The 13,982-nt window shown below is 40.6% G+C and overlaps 1 protein-coding gene across 1 annotated transcript; it reads left to right on the plus strand.

Annotated features, from left to right (window-relative positions):
- gpia (glucose-6-phosphate isomerase a) lies at positions 1–13,654 on the plus strand. Its single transcript, XM_084060379.1, has 18 exons — positions 1–233; positions 2,314–2,404; positions 3,025–3,093; positions 3,627–3,746; positions 3,957–4,040; positions 5,065–5,211; positions 5,710–5,781; positions 5,942–5,986; positions 6,102–6,155; positions 6,847–6,907; positions 7,354–7,397; positions 8,549–8,701; positions 9,481–9,610; positions 11,372–11,448; positions 11,708–11,836; positions 12,222–12,297; positions 12,829–12,895; positions 13,137–13,654. The coding sequence occupies exons 1-18, from the start codon at positions 115–117 to the stop codon at positions 13,258–13,260; spliced, it is 1,662 nt and encodes a 553-aa protein (XP_083916505.1). The 5' UTR covers positions 1–114; the 3' UTR covers positions 13,261–13,654.
- The last annotated feature ends 328 nt before the right edge of the window (positions 13,655–13,982 follow it).

A 13,982-nucleotide genomic window follows, 5' to 3' on the forward strand; every position in this document is an offset into this window, starting at 1 on the left:
ACCCCTTTCCTTACATCCCCGCTGTCACGAACTCTTGAATCTCACTCACTCCGCGGCTTCAGCACTGTTTGGACTGTCTGGAACTTTAGGGACCATCACCATCACTCAATCACCATGGGACTGGCAAGCGACCCTAACTACGAGAAACTGGAGCAATGGTACAAAGCCAATGCCGGAAATCTCAACATGAGAGCCATGTTTGATGCGGACAAGGAGAGATTCAGCAAATTCAGGTATGTTTCGTAACAGAGCTGTCCATACAGTTAACAGAACGCAATTAGTTCTTTCACGTGTCAGGTGATGAGATTCAATGCTATGGTAACAGGTTACAGCCTATTTCACACCGACGCTCTTGTGATGGAACTAACGTGTGTTCTTTACATCTAAACACCACTGTGACTGACTTTCTGCCTCCACTTGTTGTATGAGTTACAAGGTCATCGTTTCAAATGAAGCCTTTCTCTTAAGCCCTCATTTGACAAGTGAAAGCTTTCAGAACTGTTCCACCGTAAAAATGGACCTGGGTCGAGTTTTTTGGTTAATCTTCAGGTTCGACTTTATACAAACTTGTCTTACGTGAGCTAAAGGCCTCATCATGTGGTGATAAGATAATAGCTGGCTAATGCTAGCTGCTGGCTTGCTGCCATAGCTAGCTACCCAGTCAGTCTCCTTTCGTCGTGACCTCGCCTTCCTCCAACAGTGTTTCTGAATAGGAAGAGGACACATTTCTGGTTTCTGGTTCTGGTGCAGGACAAGTAGGGCTTTTCTTTAAGGCGTGAAGCTGCCGGGGTTGTTTGACTGCAGCGAAGGCGTTTCCTCCTCCTCCTCTGTCACATGTAAAGAAATACCAAAACGCTCGCCCCAAAACACAGTCGCCCCGGGGCAAATACGGCGACCTCGGAACGGTCGCCAACAGATATTCCTAAACGTAATCTCTCAGTAAACTATGCCTTAACGGTCGGTAACCTAACCTTGTTATTCCTAAACGTAACCTCAGTAAAACTGTGCCTAAACCAAACCTTATTCTTAATCTTAACCTCAGTAAAACTATGCCTAAACGTATTTCTAACCGTAGTAAAACAAATACAAGAACCGCTGTGGGCGAGCGGTCCGCGGAAAGAAAATGGGGGTAAGCTCGTTTTGGGGCGAGTCTTCCGGTTACCATTTATAAAGCACAGCCTGCTACGTGCAGGTCTGCACATCATCCATCTGATTCTGAGGGGACATCCGACCAGTCAGGGTGACTTACTTGACTGTTTCCCCTGAGAGTGATTTTGTTCACAAATTGGAAATTAAGTTTGCTATGCCGTTCTAATATGAGCCATTCAGCGTCCATTCATTCGTCAGCATGGAATGGGTGCTACGCCCACGATAAGCAGGAGGATGATGACCCAGTCGTGTCGTTGGTTTACAGCAGGATACACTGTGTACTTTTTTACTTCATCATGAACGTGCAGTCGTGCACCTAATCCTAAAGCAATCTAAAGCGACTTTGAGATGTTGCTATATACATCAGTGGTGCTCAAACCTTTCCATGTCAAGGAGCCCCAGCATTGTTGTATTTGGCCATGCACCCCCATCTCAAAATATTTTGTTCTAGGGACCCCCAGAAGGAAATATTTGAGTTAAAAATGTTCACTTTAAAAATCTATATATTCAATGATGTGCACAAATCTTAACGAGCATGTATATCTGCTATTTTTGAATAGCCAAAGTATAAGATATGCCTTTTAGCTCAAATTTAAAATGACACTGATGCTTTCCAGGTTTTAATGGGTTAATAGAAGTATGATTCCTGCATTTGTTCTCTGAATGACCATATTTTTAAATGCAAAATAGCAAGCAGTCCCCATATGATGTCATGCAGATTCAGTTGGTTTCCCTGTGATTATTATTAAAAAAGTTGGCATCGGCAGCTACGAGTGTGCGGCTCTACTTCTTTTTCTTCATTCAGTGTTTTTGCCGTGAGCTGGCACCTCATGAGGACTGGTGTGCTGTGCACCCTCTGAAAAACGTATGCAGATTCAGTATCATTGATTGCATGATTTTGTCATTGTCGATCAATAATCATAACGTAAAGTGCTATGGAAACTAACTGTGACTACTGTTAACTTCCGAACAGTATTTCTAAATAAGGAACTGCCAAGTCTGTAAATGTAGACCTTTATAATCCACACACTTGTTACCCTCTCTCCTTTTTTCCCCCCATTTTCATCATTGCTTACAAGCCGCTGGTACCGGTAAACAAAGATCAGAACTATCCCTGGTTTTAGTATTCTGAATGTATGACTCTGCTCTTGTTCTCTCTGACAGCACAATCGTTGAGACAGACGATGGAGAGATCCTGTTGGACTACTCTAAGAATCTCATCAACGAGGAAGTCATGACCATGCTGTTGGCCATGGTACGGTAAATCCAATCCTCTGTAACAATAGCAGCGTTTCCTCCTCTGTTTTTACACAACACGACACACGGTCAGTGTGTGGGTTAGGCCGCAGCTGTCACACTTGATCAGCCTTAAGCTCATTCTATTCGTAGTCAAATGGCTTGTCAGCCTCTTAGAGCCTTCCCTACATATGAAATGATGGTCTACATACCAGCTGTTTATCTGTCAGCAATGTTGGGGATTTGTTGTAATTTTACGTAATATAATATCGATGTTTAAATTGTGGGGTTCAGGCATCCACTATATTGAGGTGTACAAGTCTCAGGGGCTCTGTATCCTCTGTACCCACATGTGATGCACTTGGGACCAAATGAGGACATTGTACTGAGGTATTTCGCTAAAGTCTTACTTGGAAACTGTGGTGTAGAAGTGTTACGCTAACATCCTCGAGAATGTGGTAACTAATTTTCACTCAAAATGAGGAAAACTTTCTTCCTTTTTTAAATGGAGCAACCTAAGATTGCTAAAGAAATAACTGCCCAAAGTGTTGGTACATACAGTGTTGCTGTTGATCCTAATGTCTATGGGCAATAAATTGATTTATTAATGTTGTTTGTTTGTTTGTTTGTTGTTCCCAGGCCAAGTCCAGAGGAGTCGAGGAGGCCAGGGAGAAGATGTTCTCTGGAGAAAAGATCAACTTCACAGAGGTACTGACTGCAACAGTATCTGAAAGGTTTCAACACCTTTTAGTACATTTCCATACTGTGTGAAAGCTTTATGAAAGTGCACAATTATATCAGGGCTTATGTCCTGATTTTGACTGAGGAGCAAATATTGCTGCTGGTGATAGTATTGTAGTTCTGTTATACGCTATAGTTATAAGTCTGACCATATGTCGTGGTTTATCAATTTGACTGCCTTGTGCTCACAATGGTGCCTGCACACTGTTTGGGGTTGCTGCTTATTACAGCACACCCTGTTTAGTCATTCAGGGTAAACCTTCCTCTTTCACACAACACTATGATGCAAAGGCATTACGTAACATCGTCCCAGTGACACTGCAATTTGTGCAGACTAATGCATTCAAAGATAATGCAGCCTAGGTTGGATAGAAGATTCACTGTTTGTTCATGATATTGTATTACCAATTATTCACCTTGTATCATCTAAATATTATTGTCTATATATTTAACTGTCTAGAATTAAACAATTATATGCATTTTACCTGACGTGTGTGTAGGGTCGTGCTGTGCTCCATGTTGCCCTACGTAATCGCTCAAACACGCCAATTCATGTCGATGGCAACGATGTCATGCCAGAGGTCAACAGGGTGCTCAACAAGATGAAGGCCTTTTGTCACGTGAGTATTCTGTGTATATGTATGCACAATAGTGTCTGTGGGTGTGTATGCATATTTCAACTTTTGTACAGGACTTCAAATTGGAGTCTTTTATTTGTGGTGTTTTAAACCTTGTCTTGTAGTTGTATAATGTGGTGTTGTATTTCTTTTAAGTAAGAGCAATGTAAAAGACCCTTTAACTTTGAGATTTTACTGTTGTGTTTACTGCAGAGAGTACGTAGTGGAGAATGGAAGGGATTCAGTGGAAAGTCTATCACTGATGTGGTCAACATCGGTATCGGAGGCTCTGATCTGGTGAGAGTTAATTTCTACCCCCCCATTTTAAAAAGGAGTCAAGTTGAATGTACTTACTAGCAAGTATTTGTAATTGTGTTAGTTAATTAGAAACATGACAGATCTTGCACATAAAAAGAGGGATGGGTTTAAAAGATAGACAGAACATCTTTATCATTGTGACTAGGCCTAGATCACAGACGCCGTGTCTGATCTTTAGAGAGATTATAAAATGTATGTGGGACTACAATATATACACCGTATGTCCCCATCCCAGTGATCCCACTTTAGCGATTTTTATTTTACTTTTTATGCTTAGCTATTTTGGTACTGCTCAAGAATACATCATGAGATATGAGCTAAAGTAACATGGAGTTGTGCTTGGCTTTAATATTACATATAAGCTGCAGGGAATCACTACAAATGATTTTTAAATTAGCTTGTTGGTGGATTGTCATTATTTTCCCCCACAGCTTCATTCATACAAATTGATCATGTTAAAGCGTGGTTCTGAAGCCTGTTTCATTTTTGCCACTCCTTCACTGTACCACATTTTCATGGCCTGGCAAAAAAAAGGTCTTTTCAAAGGGAAGGAAATACAGATAAAAGTAATAAGATGCACCAGTATAATAAGATGCATTTGGTGGTACATACCCTGCACCATCTACTGTAGCTATGCACCACATTGGTTAATTATTTTATTTCCAATGAATCAAATCTAATCTTTCTACATATCTCCATTTTTGATTTAATGAAATTTGGCTGTCTGTTAACAGACAGACAGGAGCTATTACAAATTATGCCCTGCCAGTCACGCATCACTGTGTCACAGGGTCTTAATGAATCAAGACATTTGACAGAAAGTCATAAGGTGGTAGAAGATGGAGCCCGAGACAAAAAAGCAAACAAACTCACATAATGACACCATGCAGCAGGGCAAACAAAGGAGCCATGTTATGACATCCTCTTGGAAAAGGTCAGACATCACAATGCATACCCGCCATGACGCAGCAGTATCATTGATTTTCTTTATGTGAACGTGCAGGGGCCACTGATGGTGACAGAGGCTCTGAAACCCTACTCGGTAGGCGGACCCAATGTGTGGTTTGTGTCCAACATTGACGGCACTCACATGGCCAAGACCCTGGCTCAACTCAATGCTGAGACCACACTCTTCATCATCGCTTCCAAGGTTTGAATAAACACAATTGTTGCCATCTTACATACATGTAAATGGAGCCTGACCGATACTGGACACGTACATTTTTGCAATGGTTCCTAAAATGTTGCTGTCCACCACATGCACCATATTGTACAGTTTAATAATAAAGCATATTGTCCAAAATTACTTTAGTATTAGAAATTGTTTTATTTGTGTTTTTATACATCATCCCAAGCATTTCGCTTTTTTGGCCTTATGTTCTGAAAACAATGTCATATTGGTGTGTATTGGACAACATTATACGCCAATTAATGATGCTGTATATCAATATCATCTGATAGATATATCGCTCAGGATCTAGTTATTATGGTTGTGATTGACTTATGTTTACATGGACATAAACAGTTAATGGGTGGTATCAACACAGAATAGCTGTTTATTTTCCCTGTTCTCAGAGATAATGAGGCACATAATTATAGTGTTCATTAACTCTGCACAGCATTACAATCAGTTTATCAACCTTTTTAGACATTCACCACCCAAGAGACCATCACCAACGCCGAGTCTGCCAGGGATTGGTTCCTCAAGACCGCAAAAGACGTGAGTGAATTATTATTCTGAATACCAATGAGGCCAGTGTTTTCCCTACCGTGGTATAAAAAGATTGATTTGATTAGTGCATGGAAGTATCAGACACAAGAGTTACATGTCATTGTCATCAGCTTTATGCATGTGTCTCTCTCTTCTCTTTTTGTTGCAGAAATCTGCAGTTGCCAAACATTTTGTAGCGCTGTCCACCAACGCAGTAAGTGGCCATTTCCAATGACACTGATCCCCACATATGCCCATGCCAGCCATACTGGGTAATGGATTTAACCTTTCAGTGACATTTTACTTTGATCTCCTCTCCTTTCTTCTAGCCCAAAGTGAAGGACTTTGGCATTGACACAGAAAACATGTTTGAGTTCTGGGATGTAAGTGTTTACTGTTACAGTATGCTTTGTATAATGTACAAATCAACAGACTTTCTTTGTTAATGGTATAAAGACCATGCACGTAACATGATGATGCCATGATGCAAATATTAACAGAAATGTGCAAAAAGTTCAGAATGACAAGTGGCTAGTTGCAAAAAAGTTGAGTGACAAATGCCTGTCTGAAAATACTTTGTAATGGTATGGATTTCTTTTCTTTTTTTAACACAATCTGCATTCATTTGTTGCATAAACATTATTTGCATGGCTCTGGTAAGGCTCTGAGCGACTGTAGTAGCATGCATAGCATCAGACTCGAGCCAGGTCAAGTTAAGTTTTTATATAGTTTGCAATACGTTTCCTAAACTGTCTCTTGAGCTCAATTGTTCAGTGGCATACATGTTATGCCATTGAACTGATTTTAACTAATTTGAACATACCAAGCCATAAAATATATCTTCAAATGTTAATTATTATAAATTTTACCCAGCTATGCATAAAACAATTACAAGATGCCACAAAGGACTTCAGATCAGCATCAGCCTGGGAAATGAACAATCATCAACATCAAAAATGTTTTTGACATTTTTGATGAATTGTGGCCTTGTCTGAGAAACTAGGCCATGTCTGTTGTGGGTTGCTGTCTGTCTGATTGGTTTGGTGACTGTTATGTCATGTTTGCATATTCCAGTGGGTTGGAGGCCGCTACTCACTGTGGTCGGCTATTGGTCTGTCCATTGCACTGCACATAGGTATGTCTGCTGGATTTGCTCATAATCTATTGTATGGCATTGTCTTAAAGCAGTTTAGATCATTCCTGGGTAACATGGCTTTACTATGGTGTTATTCCAGTGGAATTAATTATGGAAAGGTTTGCAGAGTACACTATTATGCAGTGCTGCTAGCATTTACAGAAATGTTATTGACTGATTAGGCCATTAGGAAAGAGGTTGTACTGGCACTGTGATTGTGTATATAATAATTATCACTTAATTAAATCAGAATATAGGCTAATATGCTGGAATAAAGCCATTATAAAGTAAGTTGTTAACCATGTTATGTATGTGAATATGCTTTGTTATGCTCATTACTGAAATGTGTAATTGTGGATCAAATTTCCCTGCTCATCTTGGAAGTATTTAAATTTTGTTTTTAAGTATTATCAAAATGTTTCCTCTGTTTCCCCTCCTTCCTGTAGGATTTGAAAACTTTGAGCAGCTTCTTGCTGGTGCACACTGGATGGTAGGCACACTTTTCTTCCTCCCTTTCCTCTCCGTAGGCATTATTCAATACTGTTCTGGCATCTGAGGGCAAGTTGGTGCATGCTTGTGCCACAGAGTACGTGTCAGACTTGGGGATCATATTACTTCCACTGAATTTAAATCATTTTGAAATGACAAATTCTTGCATTCTATTATTATTTTACTTGTTTGACTTTAAAGTTATCTGAGGGAGGCTCCTTTGAAAATATCTGCCAGGGCATGCAGCTGGCTAGTTCATAGGTTCGGGATTTGTGAATCCCCCCCCCCCCCCCCCCCCCAGTTATTACATTGGCCCGGGGCGCAGTCCGAAGAAAGAGAAAAATATAGGACTAAGAACACTAGACTAGGACAACAAGAACTCAGTCACACAGTCAGTCACAACAGGAGTTGTGACTCCTAGTATGTTCTTGCACTACAAAGGCAAGACTAAATCACAGTATCGGGGGTTTCAATCCGGTACATGACCCCTCATGTGTCATGGGGTCATTCCTAATGGGGTCCTATTGGGGTTTGAGTCGGATTAGGGGTTAGGGTGGGCCCTGTGTCATCTCCTCACTTTACCTTCTGTCCAGTATCTTGCCACTGTACTATGCAATGAAGCATAAAGAACATATATGTATATATATAATATAACTCTTTCACTGCCAGACTTATTTCTGGCTGCATTTGCCCACTGCCAGCAATTTTCATTTTTTTTTAATCCTTTCAACTGGTCACAGAAAATGTATATTATTATGATCCCTTGTTCGATCGTTTGTAAACGCACACAGTATCCATGTGCCTTGCCCAGAGAAAAAAATAATTACAATCGCGATGGCCGCTTACCTTCTAACAGTGAATATACCATTCCTTGCCAAAAATGGACGCTTTTCTTACCTTTTCAACTGGCCACAGGCATTTGGAAAAAAACACGTCAATTACGCCCTTGGCAGTGAATGAGTTAATGAGGCCTTTTGCATTATACACTGCTCAAGATAATTAAGGGAACACTTTGATCCCTTAATTCTTTTGAGCAGTTTTTGTTTGCAGTATGTACACAGATCATGAAAATTCAAAATAATTAAGGGTTCAAAGTGTTCCCTACATTTCTTTGAGCAGTATAGTTACCATTGTTTCCAAATCCCACCTCAGGACAATCATTTCCGCAACACGCCTCTGGAACAGAATGTGCCGGTGCTTCTGGCTGTGCTGGGAGTCTGGTACATCAACTTCTTCCAGGCTGAGACCCACGCCATGCTGCCCTACGACCAGTATATGCACCGCTTTGCTGCCTACTTCCAGCAGGTCAGTCAGGCAGAGACACAAACACAGAACAAAAGGGTAAAGAGGGACTGAAAGATAGAAGACAGAGGTTGAAAGACATAACATCTGTTGGAACAACAGGTTATATGTACTGAGTGGTCTGCTACTTGTTTTAAAAATTGTTCCATTTTAAAATACTCTTTGACAAAAAAAAATCTTGATGGCATCTTGGCGTCCGAGTCTTGTAAAAGAGACTTGTATATCTATATACAGTATATCTCTCACACATTACCAGCCTCCTCAAGGACCACACAAGTGGGGAATGCATGCCCAACCTGGTTATGCAATACCTGTTGTCAGAGTACCCTTTGTACCCATGTTCGTCCCTTTTATGCCCATAATCTATGGAGATTTTTGTACTGTCTGTCTGTGTCCCCTTTATGCCCATACATGGAGGTGTGTGTGTGTGTGTGTGTGTGTGTGTGTGTGTGTGTGTGTGTGTGTGTGTGTGTGTGTGTGTGTGTGTGTGTGTGTGTGTGTGTGTGTGTGTGTGTGTGTGTGTGTGTGTGTGTGTGTGTGTGTGTGTGTGTGTGTGTGTGTGTGTGGTGCAACAGTTAATCTAACTAATTGAATATGAAAATCTATTTGTATAAAAGTATATTTTCAAAAATGTCAGGAAGTCCAGACACAGTTTTACTGTAAGCGCTAGGCCCCCTGGAGCGTTGGCCTGGTTGGCACCAGGAACGCCTGGTTGCTGTCAGGATGGCAGAGATAGAGAAGCTGTGTTGTGTCTGATTGTGATCTTTGTTTGTGGTCCACAGGGTGACATGGAATCGAATGGAAAGTATATCAGCAAAAGTGGCTCCCGTGTCGCATACCACACTGGACCGATCGTCTGGGGAGAGCCAGGGACCAATGGACAGCATGCCTTCTATCAGCTCATTCATCAAGGTACTACTGTAATGTTAACGCACATTGTCTCGTACTCTGATGCATAGTTTGCAATAGGCAACAGAATTTTGATATTGTATTTTCAAATGAAAATGGTTTTGTAGACATGAATGTGGTGAAAATTATGAATATAGTATGGACGGAAACCCATTTCTGCCACTAAGTAAAAATAAAAAGGCCTGAATTGTTAGGGTTTTGTCGCAATTGTCTATCAAATTACAATTATTGAATTTAGCAGTCAATTAGTGTGGGTTGCATTATGATTTATTTAAAATTCAATTCAAATGGTAATGTTTTATGGAATGGGACCGTGTATTCTACCTTTGTAATTAGTGCTGTGGTTTAACCTGCACACTTGTCATCACCACGTGACACTAGTATAGGACACCTGTTTTTCAGTCTTTTTCGGCATCTCTGTTGGATGCTTCATCTTCAAATGAGTGTGTGTTGTTGTTGATTTGTGGGTGGACTTCTCATACCTGCCAAACTCTCCATTTTTGTAATGCTGTGGATCGCCCTCCAAGAAAGAGACAAATAGAGACAGAAGGAGAATAAATAATGATACATTTCCTTTGTGCTTTTTTTCTTTTTTTACTGGCCAGGATATCTGGATGGAATTATATTTTCTGGTCTTTGTCATTTTTTAAAATGGCTTATACCGGTAATTACTGCACCAAAGTTTGCCTACAGCGACCTCTGTTGGTGTGTGTGGTGTACATGTGGTCCGTGTGGGTGTATGACTCCGGGCTTGAATCTCTGTCCGGCCCTAGCAGACACTCTTATCTATAGTGATTTACAAAGTGCAAGATCCGAGTAAATGGCATGAATCCTAGTCAACAAAAAAATTGTCAAGCTAATGGAGTGCCAAGAAAACAACAGTTTAGAGCAGCCACACAGGCCAAGTGAGCTGCGCAGCTTGAGCCACCCCCATTTACTACATTTACTGTATGTAGTGTCATCTGCAGAGCATGGTATATATCATCATTAAGACCAGCTGGTTACTCTAAATATTAATGACTGAATCGTGTAGTTCTTATTGGCAAACAGAACTATACTTTAAATCAGTGGTAGGTAACAGGCAGCCCATGGTCCGCCAGCAACAATATCAGAAAATCTGAATATCAGAATATCTGATCCCACATAGGTAGGATATGGACAGCAATGGCTTTGCATTGATGAAACCAAGCAGGATGAACGCATGGTTCTCTTTCCATTCTAATTTGAATGTTCTGTTTTCACTGCCAACTTTAATCTTTAGACTTGTGGATGAAATACTCATGTTTTAAAATCCAAAACGTGTCTTTCACATGCCTAAAACAATACACTGTTTCTCTCTGTTCTAAGTAGAGACCTTGAACCATGAAAGGGGTCTGTTAGAAAAGTATGACTGTCTCTCTCTAGATAAAATATGGATACGTTTTTTACGTTTTGATGAACTAAATATCCTCTAAGTGCCACCTTTGAGGATGGTGCATACACAAAATGTGCACAACATGTACAACTATAACATTTAATTACACACACATTTAGCTTTTATTGTGTGTTTAAGTGTGTGTATATAAGGTGGTTTGTCGCATGTTCCAGTTCCTAAATTAGCCATTGATTGTGTTCTGGCCCGCCATTCTAATGGCTTAGAAAAGAATTGGCCCGAGGTCAAACTTACTTGCCGACCGCTGCTGTAAATTCCTGAGGACCTTCATGAATGTCAGTTCCCCTCATGTGTTATCTTTGACCAGTTCCCCTTATGTGTTATCCAACCAGGCACCAGAATGATTCCTGCTGACTTCCTCATTCCTGCCCAGTCACAGAACCCAATCAGGGACAACCTTCATCACAAGGTACCCCCACCCCCCCGTGACCCAATAACTGTTCTCATAGTTTTTAATCGAATTGTTTGCAGAAGATATGTGACCATTTTGAATGTGAAAGCATGTGCCTCAGTCTGCTTTTTCATGTATTTTAATCCAGTGCCAGTGGAAACGTAGAAGAATTTCGCAACTAAACAAACTGTAAATGTCTATTTCTCAATGGTTCAAATTCAAGACTCCAATTCCACTTGCTGCAGGCTAATGTCTCTCCTGATTCTGTGTTGTTCAGATCCTAATGGCCAACTTTCTGGCCCAGACGGAAGCGCTGATGAAGGGGAAGAGCTCAGACGAGGCCCGCAAAGAACTGGAGGCCAGCGGCCTGGGAGGACCGGCCCTGGAGAACCTGCTGCCTCACAAAGTAGGTGCACTGATCATAGATCTGTTAGTCAGTTGATTGTCCAATCCTGTAGGAAGGCATTTTTATTGATCTTACTCACATCAACTGTAGTGTCCCAGTTCGGGGCATGCCATAATAGGCAAACATTCAGGGAAAATAGCATATGTATAAGTCGGGAATTGGTGTAGAGACCAAGTATAGACTCCTGGGGGGCTTCGGTGAACAAAGAATATAGTGGTTAAGCTTACAGAGGTTAAAATCCCAATGGACATTAACTTATCTGCTTATTTGAACCTCAGTTTGAATTGTCTGTAACTGCAAATGCCTAGCCCTATGCTCTGTTTTGCTCTATTCCAATTGTGAATTAATTATAATTATTTTCTTTTTTATCCCTGTCCAACATTAGGTGTTCCAAGGGAACAAGCCAAGCAACTCTATTGTTTTCAAGAAACTGAGTCCCTTTATGCTTGGAGCTCTGGTTGGTAAGTTGTGGTTTGTTGGCACAGATTGCAATTTTGCCCCATTGGCATCTTTGGTCAGGGGGAAGGACTTGGCACAAATGGTTAAGGATGGAGGAAGTAAGCTAGTATTTCTGCTGTTGGTAACTAAGCTAGTGTTTCTGCTGTTAGGAAGTAAAGCTTGTGTTTCGTTAGTGATACTGTGTTTGAGGCATACTGAACTATGATGAGGGGACAATACTGGGACCAGTACCTCATCTGGTGACACATCATAAGTCAGCCAGGTGTATTTTAATGAGCTCCAAGGGAAATGTTTTTGGGTTGTTTTTTCATCCATGGCTGTCAAACCAAAGGAACTTAATCATAAGATTATATTTTAAAATAGTGAAAATAGACGATTTACATCGACATGTTGTGAGCTTATAGAGCGGCTAATTTAAAATATTTTTTCAAAATAAAAGCCTAAAGATTAGGCATAAGGGGTAAGGCGGCGTGCAAAATAGGGCCCTCTGTATTTTATGCTTCCACTCTGATCTGATGTCCTGTGTTTTACAGCCATGTATGAGCACAAAATCTTTGTGCAAGGTGTCATGTGGGACATCAACAGCTATGACCAGTGGGGGTAAGTCAAAAACTCAGCCATGTAAATTGTATATTGTACAAACCATATACTTAATGAATCTTAGGTAAACTTATAATACTTTTGAGGGCCTTTCATGAAATTAGACATATCGACTTTGAAGATGAAATGGAAATAACCTCTAAGATGAGAGCCACACTGACGCAAAACTTTATTTTATTCAACATTGAAAATGTGTTGTTTTTTGGTTGTTTAACAAAGTTATTGTCTTCCCTACCCATAGGGTCGAGCTAGGCAAGCAGCTGGCCAAGCAGATCGAACCTGAGCTCCAAGATAAATCTGAGGTCACCTCCCATGATTCCTCCACCAACGGGCTTATCAACTTCCTGAAGAAAAACTATGCCTGAATAACCTCCCAACCTCCCTCTGCTCTGAGCTTCAGTTTATAACCCAACACCATTGGCTGAATAATTTAAGTGTTGTCCTCTCATTGGCTAAATTAATTCACTATGTAGTCCTTGGCCACCATACAGTAGCTGTTTGACCCCTGCCGCCAGGATGAGCACTTTACGTTTGTGATCGCCAGTATGTTAATTTGAGTGTTGATGTACATTGTGAGACTTTACTGTATATGTTGATGTGTATAACCTTTTTAAAGGGAATCATCTGGTTGCTTTTTGAGGGGAAGAAATACAATCTCCCATTAATAATGTGCAGATATTACTGTAGGTGAAAATGTGCCCCACACTTTTAACATAGTCAGCACTGAGTTGCAAAATAAATGTTCCATTTGTCACTTTATGCACTTGTATTTTTGTGCTTTGGTTGGTTACACAACACATTTATTCCTATCCCTCAAAGTTAAAGTAAAAAAGTTAAAGCTCTATTTTCTGATAGTAATCATTGATTTGTTCAATAACAAACCCGTCTCTACAGCTCTCTGGTGGGTTGCATATTTCAGCTAATCAGGAGAGAGTCTCCATTTATCAGCTTAAATGTTATAGTGTTCCGGTTTTGTCTGCTCACTTTGTGTCATCACTTCCAAATTCACTTGTTTATCCTGTATACTGTGTGAGTTCTCTCTCCTGACTGGATAAAATTGCTATCCCGACCTGAATGTTTTCTGTTT

Source organism: Gymnoscopelus microlampas (assembly GCF_963454915.1).
Source record: "Gymnoscopelus microlampas genome assembly, chromosome: 6".
Lineage (NCBI taxonomy): Eukaryota > Metazoa > Chordata > Actinopteri > Myctophiformes > Myctophidae > Gymnoscopelus > Gymnoscopelus microlampas.